This window comes from Zosterops lateralis (genome assembly GCF_965231275.1).
Source record: "Zosterops lateralis genome assembly, chromosome: 31".
NCBI classification, from domain to species: Eukaryota; Metazoa; Chordata; class Aves; order Passeriformes; family Zosteropidae; genus Zosterops; species Zosterops lateralis.
In genome coordinates, this window is record NC_139791.1 from 2,137,165 (window position 1) to 2,147,919 (window position 10,755).

The window sequence follows — 10,755 nt, forward strand, 5'->3', positions numbered from 1 at the left end:
GGTGTAATGAGCAAACGGTACCTGTGTGAGACCAGCATCTCTGACTGCACTGAGGCACAGGGACCCCAGTTTTCCCTCTGGGCTAACTAGTGTTTATGCAAAGAGTAGTGATTAAGATGAAGCAATAATTCAGCAGCAGCAGAAACCCAAAGTCAAAAAAGTTTAGCAAAGCTCCCTCAAGGGAACAGAAGTGATTTTGAGGGGATTCCAAATACAGTATAAAGGATTGACTCAAAGAAAATGGTCCCAGCTTGTCAAGGTTTTCTTTCAACAGCCCACCATGCCCAGAGTGAAGAAATGCCCAACAGCAGCTCCATCAGCCACTTCCTCCTGCTGCCTTTGGCAGACACACGGCAGCTGCAGCTCCTGCACTTCTGCCTCTTCATGAGCATCTCCCTGGCTGCCCTCCTGGGCAACGGCCTCGTCATCAGTGCCGTGGCCTGCGGCCACCACCTGCATAGCCCCATGTTCTTCTTCCTGCTCCACCTGGCCCTCACCGACCTGGGCTCCATCCTCACCACTGTCCCCAAAGCCATGCACAATTCCCTCTGGGACACCAGGAACATCTCCTACACAGGATGTGCTGCTCAGGTCTTTCTGATTTTCTTCTTCCTGGGGTCACAATATTTCCTTCTTACTGTCATGTGCTACGACCGCTACGTGTCCATCTGCAAACCCCTGCACTACGGGACCCTCCTGGGCAGCAGAGCTTGTGCCCACATGGCAGCAGCTGCCTGGGCCAGTGGCTGTATCTATTCACTGCTGCACACAGCCAATACATTTTCCCTGCCCCTGTGCCATGGCAATGCCCTGGGCCAGTTCTTCTGTGAAATCCCACATATCCTCAAGCTCTCCTGCTCACACTCCAGCCTCAGGGAACTTGGGCTTCTTGCTGTTAGTCTTTGTTTTGGTTTTGGCTGTTTTGTGTTCATTGTTTTCTCCTATGTGCAGATCTTCAGGGCTGTGTTAAGGATCCCCACTGAGCAGGGACAGCACAAAGCCTTTTCCACCTGCCTCCCTCACCTGGCCGTGCTCTCCCTGTTCCTCAGCACTGGCACGTTTGCCTACCTGAAGCCCCCCTCCGTCTCCTCCCCATCCCTGGATCTGTCAGTGTCAATTCTGTACTCAGTGGTGCCTCCAGCCCTGAACCCCCTGATCTACAGCCTGAGGAACCAGGAGCTCAAGGCTGCAGTGTGGACACTGATCACTGGACAATCTCAGAAACAATAACTTGGTTGCCAATTTCTGCAAATCACTTGTAATAAAAATCATCTTTGATATCACTTGTTTCTTTGGTTGTCAGGGTTTTGTTTTGTTTTAGTTGTTCAATATTTTCCACAAAGTGAGGCCATTGTTTGTGCCCTTCCTTGTTTTTCTTTTCTCCACCTTTGCTGTGACTCCAGACTGTGTCAAAGAGGGGCTGTGCTCTCAGTGGCTTTAAATGAACTAAAGGATCTCCGAGCACAGTTTTCAACAGTGATCCCTTTTTTATACCCTTCTCTGTCACTGCAGCAGCAATGTCTGTGTGCAGAGCTGGGGCAGATCAGGGCTGGCACAGCAGCTGTGTCCAGCACCAGCAGCCCTTGGTGTTGCCAGTGCTGCTCCCGTGGCCCTGCCCCGCTGCCCTCCTGGCCCTGGTGTTGCTGTAGGGCCTGAGGGCTCTCGGGGCCGGGCACAGGGCTGGGGGTGGCAGTGCCGGGGCTGCAGCAGGGACAGGCCATGGGCACTGCTGGGGCAGCGCTGACGCCTCAGGGCAGGGCCTGGGGGCTCCAGGCTCCTTGCCCAGGCTCTCTCCAGAACACGCCCAGGCCAATGCTCAGCACAGAAAAGCGCCGTGAGCAGCCCCAGGGTGGCCGTGGGCAGGCTGAAGGTAAACACCATCACACCATGAGAACATCGTTTATGTGGAGCAGGATCATCCTACAAGTGCTTCAGGAATTGTCTGCAGGCTCCTGCAGTGCCTGGTGCTGTTCCCTTTCCAGAGGCACTATAGGCCAGGGGGCACATCTGGGCTGCTGTGTCTGGCTATGGGGCTCCCTGTTCTGGGCAATGAGAAGGAGCTGCAGAGGCTCTGCAGAACTGACAGGATGGGCTTTGGGGCTGTGAGGAGAAGCTGAGGGACCTGGGCTGCTGCACCTTCTGAAGAGGAAGCCCAGGGCTCATCCTGCAAATGCTGCAAGGGTGGTTTCAAAGAATCAGAATCAGCAAGGCTGGAAAAGACCTTGGAGATCATCAAGTACAACCTATGCACTGACACCAAGTTTTCTCCCCTGAGCCTCCTCTTCTTCAGGATAAACCACCCCCACTCTCTCAGCTACTCCTCACAGGACTTGTGTTACACGCCCCTCACCAGCCTGGTTGCCCTTCTCTGGACACGTTCCAGCCCCAACATGTCCTTTCTAAATTTGGGGCCCAGGACTGGACACAGCACTCAAGGTGGTGTTTCACCAGTGCTGAGTACAGGGGAAAAATGACCTCCCTGTTCCTGCTGGCGACACTATTCCTGATCCAGGCCAGGGGCCGTTGGCCTTCTTGGCCACCTGGACACACTGCTGCCTCATGTCCAGCCGCTGTCCAGCACTGTCCCAGGTCCCTTTCTACCTAGCCACTCTCCAGCCACTCTGTCCCCAGCCTGGAGCACTGCAGGGGTTGTTGTGGCCAAAGGGCAGGACCCGGCCCTTGGTCTTGTTCAACCTCCCATGGTTGGATTTGGGCCCTGGATCCAGCCAGTCTAGGGCCCTGTGCACAGCCCTCCTACCCTCCAGCAGATCCACACTCACATCCAGCTTGGTGTCATCTGCAAATCTGCTGATGGTGGACTCAATCCCCTCATCCAGACCATCAATGCAGATCTTGAAATCCACGCTGGCTGGCTCTGATCCCTGGGCCATCCTGTGGCTGCCCTGTGATGGCACTCACAGAATCACAGAATCACAGAATGTGTAGGTTGGAAGAGACTTCCAAGATCATCGAGTCCAAACCAGCCTTAACACCTCAACTAGGTCATGGTATCAAGTACCACATTCAGTTTCCTTTTAAACACATCCAGGGATGGTGACTCCACCACCTCCCCGGGCAGACTATTCCAATATTTAATCACTCTTTCTGTGAAAAACTTCTTCCTAATATCCAACCTATATTTCCCTTGATGCAGCTTAAGACTGTGTCCTGTCGTTCTGTCAGTTGCTGCCTGGAGAAAGAGACCAACCCCCAGCTGTCTACAATTACCCTTCAGGAAGTTGTAGAGAATGATAAGGTCACCTCTGAGTCTTCTTTTCTCCAGGCTAAACAACCCCAGCTCCCTCAGTCGTTCTTCATATGGCTTGTTTTCCAATCTCTTCACCAGCTTTGTTGCCCTTCTCTGGACACGTTCAGGCATCTCAACGTCCTTCCTAAACTGAGGGGTCAGATCTGGACACAATACTCAAGGTGTGGCCTGACCAGTGCCAAATACAGGGGAAGAATGACCTCCCTGCTCCTGCTGGCCACTCCATTCCTGATCCAGGCCAGGGGCCATTGGCCCTCTTGGCCACCTGGGCACACTGCTGCCTCATGTTCAGCTGGCTGCTGACCAGAACCCCCAGGTCCCTTTCCTCCTGGGCACTGTCCAGCCACACCGTCCCCAGCTTTGAGCACTGCAGGGGGTTATTGTGGCCAAAGTGCAGGACTCCACACTTGGACTCATTAAACTTCATTTTGTTGGACTCTGCCCATCAACCCAACCATTCCAGGTCTTTCTGCAGAGCCCTCCTATCTTCCAAGCGGTCGACACATGCTCCCAGCTTTGTTTCATCTGCAAATTTACTAATGAAATATTCAATACCCTCATCCATGTCATCAATGAAAATATTGAACAGAGCTGGTCCCAGCACAGACCCCTGAGGAACCCCACTGGTGACAGTCCCCAGCTAGATGCAGCACCATTCCCCACCACTCTCTGGGCCCGGCCATCCAGCCAGTTCCTAACTCAGCAAAGAGTGCTCCTGTCCAAGCCTTGGGCTGCCAGCTTATCCAGGAGTGTGCTGTGGGAGACAGTGTCAAAAGCCTTGCTAAAGTCCAAATAGACAACATCCGCAGCCCTTCCTGCATCCACCAGGTGGGTCACCTGGTCATAAAAGGAGATCAGGTTGGTCAAACATGACCTACCTCTCCTAAACCCATGCTGGCTGGGCCTGAGACCCTGGCCATCTTGTAGGTGCTGCATGATGACACTCAGTATAAACTGTTCCATTATCTTGCCAGGTACTGATGTCAGACTGTCTGGTCTATAATTACTGGGATCCTCCTTCCCACCCTTTTTGTGAATGGGTGTCACATTGGCCAGTTTCCAATCTTCTGGAACCTCACCAGTGAGCCAGGACTGATTGTAAATGATGGAGAGAGGCTTTGCAAGCTCGTCTGCCAGCACCCTCATCACCCTGGGATTAATCCCATCTGGGCCCATAGATTTATGAGTGTCCAAGCATCTCAGCTGTTCTCTGACTGCCTCCTCTTGGATAACGGGGGGACCATTCTGTTCCCTGACACCAGCTACCATCCCAGGAGTACAGTTGTCCTATAGTCAAGTTGTCTTCCCACTGAAAACTGAGGCAAAGAAGGCATTAAGCACTTCTGCCTTCTCCTCATCAGCAGTTACTAAGTTCCCTTCCTTATCCTGTAGAGAGCAAAGGTTAGCCTTACCTTTCCTTTTACCATTAATGTATTTATAGAAACACTTTTTATTGTCCTTTACAGAAGTCACCATTTGGAGTTCAAATTGAGCTTTGGCCTCCCTAATTTTTTTCCTACATTCTCTAGCAGCCCCCTTAAATACTTCCCGAGGGACCTGGCCCTCCTTCCAAAAATGATACATCCTCTTTTTATTCCCTCCACCTCTTCTCCCTTTCCTGTCTCTTCTGAAGAGCTTGTAGCCATCAAGGGCAGATCACTCAAAGTGATCTGTTCCATAACCTCTCCAGGCACCCAGGTCAGGCTGACAGGCCTGGACTTCACCAGATCCACCTTCCAGCCCTTCTTGGGGATGGGCTCCCATTGGCGCCTCCAGTCCCCTGGGACATCCCTGGGGAGCCAGGACTGATGAGAAATGCTGGAGAGCAGCTTGGGGAGCTCATCCACCAGCTCCCTCCTGCCCCTAGGATGGATCCCATCTGGTCCCAGAGACACCTGTGAGCATCTGAGTGGCTCAGCAGGTCAGCAGCTGCTTCCCCCTGGATTACAGGGGGGTGTTCTGCTCCCTGTGCCCATCTACCAGCTCAGGAGAGCACTTGTCCTGAGGACAGTCTGTCTGATTGTTGACAGTTGAGGTAAAGAAGGGTTAAGGACCTGAGGCTTTTCCTCATCTTTGGTAACCATGTCCCCCCAATAAAGAATGGAGGCTCTCCTTACCCCTCCTTTTGTGATTAATTTATTTACAGAATCATTTTTATTATCCTTTACAGAAGCAGTCAAGTACAGTCCTAACTGAGCTTTCACCTCTCTGCTTGTCCTTCTGCATGACGTAGCAACATCCTTAAACACTTCCTGAGTTTTCAGCCCCACTCTCAAAAGGGGATGGCCCGCTTTTTTTTATCCTGAGTTCCTGCTAAAGTTCAGTGTCTTGCCAGGCCAATTGTTTTCCTCTCTGGGTCATCATTCAGCACATGGGGGCAGCCTGCTCTTGCTCCTTCAAGATTTCTTTTTTGAAGTGTGTCCATGCTTCCTGGACCCCTTTCTTTTTAAAGGCTGTTCCCATTAAAAAAATCAGTTCCTTTTACAATACTCTCCAAATATGCATCCAAAATAGGCCAAAGTCTGTTCCTGGTAAATCCAGTATTGAAGCTTTCTTGATGCTCCTCCTACTTTCACAGAATATTTGAAAACTCGATAATTTCATGGCCACTGTACTCCAAATACCCTCTGACCACCACTGATCTCCCACCAGCCCTTCTCTGTTTGTGAACAGCAGCAGACAGAGCTTTCCTTGGCAGTGGGAAGAGAAGGAAACCTCCCCAAAGTGCAGCTTGGAACGTTCAGGCTGGAGCTGAGGGAAAAGTCCCTGTCAGGGCAGAATTTCGGTGCAGGAGGTGTCCCAGCGTGAGGCTGGGCCATGGGCTGGCTCTGTGTGCCAGGAGCCGGCAGCGCTGGGTGCAGGGAGCCCAGGGAGGGCACAGAAATGCTGGGCTGAGAAATGCTGGGGGGACAGCGAGATGGGCGTGTGCAGCCGGCCAGGGCACAGCAGCAGCAGCACAGGGGGCACAGCCTGCAGGACACATGGCCAAGGGCTGGGCAGGGCTGGCAGGGCCACAGGCACCCAGGCCTTTGTCCCCTGGGCTCTGGCAGCGCCTCTGGAGGCCCCACAGGAGGAGCTTTCCTTTCAGGGCCTGCACTTTGCTTCTGCCTGGCCCCTCCCTGAGGAGGCTGCCAGGGCTTGCAGCTTGAGGACATTTGTCCTTGCTGCCCCTGCCATCCCAGTGCCCCACTGGGAGCCCCGAGCCACCCGCGAGGGACAGGCCCTGCTGTCCCAGCCCTGGGCTCAGCCCTTGGCCTTTCTGCTGCCTCCAACCAGCCCAGGCCTTGCTCAGCATTGCAGTTCCCTGCTCACAGCCTTGGCCTCCCTGCAATCCTGCCCTCAAGGATCTGCTCTCACCAGTCCCTGGGGAGCCTTTGGCACTCCCTGCCCTCCCTGGGGCCCAGGGATGCTCCAAGGGACTTGGATTTTTGCTTCTGACTCCTTGAGCAGCTTCTTCATCCTTCTCTCAGTGCCTGGGGCTCCTGGACTCAGCCCCAAATCTAGCGTGGGCTTCATGAAAATACAGAAAGCCCTGAGGAGCTCTTTGTCTTTTTCAATTTGTCTTCATGTCTCCTGGGCTTGTGCAGCTGATTGGAGTTGTTAAAAATGGGCGGACATAATATTTTTCTCCTTAAAATGCCTTTATTAATCCGCTCTTACTATGGTGGCTCAAGGGGTTTTGGCAGCCCGGTTCGCCCTTGAGGAGGAGGGTCCTGGTCAGCTCTGCAGCAGGAAGTTCAGCAGGGCTGGAGAACTCCTCCCTCGCTGGGAGTCTCCCCGGAGTTCTGAATTCTGTTTGTTTGCCTCAGGGTCTCACCCCTGGTTTGGTACTTTTAGGTTACAGTGAGTTACAAAAACTGGACTAATTAGCTCCACTGACGCTCTAGGGTATACACAGCCCAGTATTGGTTCTTGTGGGTTTAAATCTTACTTAGGTTTATTTTTATAGGGGGTTTTTGGTGTTAAAAAGGGTCTCAAGATGCACTTGGGATTTTTAATCTACATGTATGGGGTCGCCCCAGGGGCACAGGGGCTGCAGGGGCTCCAGCAGCCTCATGGCAATTTTGCCGGGGCGGGCATCCCGTTGGCAGAGACATGCTGCCATGGCGGCGGCGGTTCAGTGGCTGCCCAGGAGCGGCGGGGGTTTTCCACGCCTGGGCTCAGGCCGGGGTGGGACAGGGCCAGCTGGCCCGTTGGTCTGCGGTGCCAGCTGCCTGCCCGGCGGTGGCGGCGGTCCGGCGGCCGCCCGGGAGCGGTTTGGCCACTCGCGCCATGTGGTGGTTTGGCAGCGCGGTGGGAGCACCTGGCCCTGCGGCGGGAACGCTGCAGTCCCCCGGGGCTGCCAGGGGACATGGCTTTCCTCACGGGAGCCCGGGGACACTGTCCCATCGGCGCAGCTGCGGGACGAGGCTGTGAGGTGGGGACGGAGCGCGGCGGGCCGGGCGCGGAGGAGACGCGGGGTGTGCGGCCAGGCCTCTCTGAAGCGACAGGCAAGCCTGCTCCCGGGGTCTGTGCAGGTTTTTCTTAAGGTGGTCCGGGGTCTGGGGGGGTGCAGGCTCTCTCTCAAGGCAGCAGGCAGTCCACTTTGGGGTCAGAGGGAGGGGGCCTGCGGGCGGCTTCCAAGCGACCAGGCAACCCCCCCTTCACTGCCCCCCACCGACGGGGGGACCACGGAGGTGACTTTTTACTCTTCATTATAATTTAAGATTATTACATTTAAAATATTAATACACTTATTCTATGACAATGAAGGGTTTCAACTTTTCAAATTTTTAACGTTTCTTATTTTCATTTTTATCAGAGTCACTTTTGAGTTCTCTTAAGGAGGAAGATTTCAAATTGCATGTCATTTTTTTTTTTTTTTTTAAATCAAGGATGTGTTTATTTTTTATTTTTTAAAAATTTTTTCAATTCTTAGAAATGGTGACTGAAGCATTCCCCAAGTCAACTTAGCAATGAATGTTTCCTTAGGAGGTCTGAGCACAGAGAAGAATGAGCCCCTTGTGTTCTGACCCTGCTGTTTGGACAACCTGCTCCTCACTCAAGGTCACCATGTCTGACATTGCCCACCCTGGGACTGAAATCCCAACACATTAAAAAAAGAGTGAATTTTTCTTGATAATTAAAACTTAATTAATTAATAATATTATAATAATATATTTCTCATTTGTAATATAATTCTGTATTTTTATTACCAATTTTTTACACGTATAATAAAAAATCTATACAGTTTAGCAACCAAAAAATTTTGGCTATTAGTTCTAAGCAACACAATTCCCTTCATTTATTAATTGATCACAATGGGCTATTGATTTCTCCCTCTCCATGCTAATTAGTCCTTTTTTTTTTTTTTTTTTTTTTTGTCATTTTCTCAGACAGGGGAAAAGGGGCCACTCTGGGGTTCATGGAGACTTTTCTGGGACACATTTACGGCAGTTTTGAGTCTGGGGAGGGAATTTGAGAGAACTTGAGGGTCTGGAGAACATTTGTGGGAGCCGGGTGGGCACTTGGAGGGGCACTTAGGGATTCTGTCGGACAATTCGGGGTCCGGGGGAGCACTTGGGGGTCCAGGGGGGCACCTGGGGGTCAGGGAGGGGAATCTGGGGCCCTTCGGGGTCCGGGCGGGCACTTGGGGGGCTCTGAGGGGACTCTCTGGGGCGCGGGGGATGATGGGAGTTGTAGGCGCGGGTAGAACACGGTTTAAGGGGCCGCGGAGCATCACGGGACTTTGAGGCGCAGCTCCAATGGCTCTGAGTGGGGCGCGGGGCATGACGGGAGATGGAGTTACGGCTGGAAGAGCGCTTGCATTTACCGCGGAGCATGCTGGGAGCTGTAGTCCCGGAAGTGGCTCGAGCGGGGCGATTGTGGGTCCGGGAAGGCACTTGGGGGACACTTCTGCGTCCGAGCCGCGACTTGAGGCCCTCGGGGGGAGCGTAAACGGTTCGGGAGCACTTGGGGGGAGCTTGGGGAGCTCTGTCTGGGCTGTTTAGCGCGCGGGGCACGGCAGGAGGTTTAGGCATGGAACTGTGTTATGAGGGGCTCTGAGGCCACGGGGGATGGTACGAGATGAATTCCCAAAAGTGCCCGTAACGGGAATCTGTGGGGTTGGAGCATTCAGGGGATCTTGGAACAGTTTCTGGGGGTCCGAGTGGGCGCTGAGGGGACACCTGGGGATCCTGGAGGGTCTGGGGGACACTTACTCAGTTCAATGAGTTTATTTGCTGGTGAAACATATGTGTTATATTTAAAGGTTTATATTCTACAGGCATAAGTTCCATAGGCACAGATATCAATAGACATAAGTGCAAAAGCTGATATTCCATGTAAGAGAATGATGTTCTATACTCTTAAGAGCAAAGTTAAACTGAAACAAAGAAAAGAAACAACTGGGGTTAACAATGAATGAAAAAGGAACAGAAAAGGTTGTTATGCCACTGTAAACTTTCATCTGAGTCTACATTTCAAATAACACAAACACCCCGTCTGAAGGAGGATTTCTCCTCAGGAGAAATGTCTTTCTGAAACTTTTCTTGGTTGTCAGGAGCTGCCTCTGTGCCAGGAGCCCAGCCCAGCTCAGCAGCACAGGAAAGGTACAAGGACTTTAATGACCCTCCCGTGGATTTGGTGTTGTTTACATCAGACTCAGTCCCTGAGAGCGTGTTCAAAAAACTTCTCAAGAACTCAAAATTAAATTGAAACACTGAAGTTTCTTGAAGTTTTAATGGGACCCACAGAGAGACTCAACTGAGAAAGTGTCCCCAGGTTCCAGTTAGAGCAGAACACTGCAGGCAGTGATGACAGGTGGGGACAAACAAGGCAAAGGTGTCTCTGATGCTGAGCAAACCTGGATGTGTTTCAGGAATGCAAAGGGCCAAGGCCTGAGCCCCAGCCCCTGCCAAGGCACATCCTGTCCCTCCCTCAGTGCTCAGGGCTCTTCCCAGGCCACTGGGATGTGGGGATGTGCAATGCCAAGGGCAGGAGCATGGGGCGGCCCCTGCCAGGCTGCTGAGCAGGGCCAAGGAGGCAATGAGGCCCCAGGGCTGCAAGGGTCACTTGTCTCCTGCTGATGGCTCAGGCCCAGGCCCAGCAGCCATGGCCCAAGTGCTGCAGGAGTTGGCTGTGTCAGGGCCTTGCAGCTGCTGCCCATCCCTGTGCCCTGTGCAGCCCAGGCTGTCCTACGGTGTCCATGCCCTGCGCCTCTGTCCCTGCAGGCTGTCGTCATCCCCCGGCTGCCCCACCTGGCTGGGCCCTTCCTTTGCTGACAGCTCTGCCTCCTGCCTGCCTCTGCCTGGCCACACACAGCCTTGGGCGTGATACCAAAAGGGTTCATTCAACTTTTACTGTGCCTGTGAAGTTTTAGCTCAGGAACAAGACATGCAGGGCCTGCTTTCCCAGCAAGGATGGTTGTAAGACAAGTAGAAGACATCTGGCTCAGGAGTGCAGGGATAGGTAAAACAAGGAGTGAATCTGGGAACTTGGGGTAGGTG

At 52.9% G+C, this 10,755-nt stretch overlaps 1 protein-coding gene across 1 annotated transcript; it reads left to right on the forward strand.

Moving 5' to 3' along the window:
* Positions 1–297: 297 nt before the first annotated feature.
* Positions 298–1,230, forward strand: LOC310920740 (olfactory receptor 14C36-like; the record flags this gene model as incomplete). The annotated part of the gene is made up of 1 exon (XM_083880799.1): positions 298–1,230. The coding sequence occupies one exon, from the start codon at positions 298–300 to the stop codon at positions 1,228–1,230; it is 933 nt and encodes a 310-aa protein (XP_083736925.1).
* Positions 1,231–10,755: the final 9,525 nt, after the last annotated feature.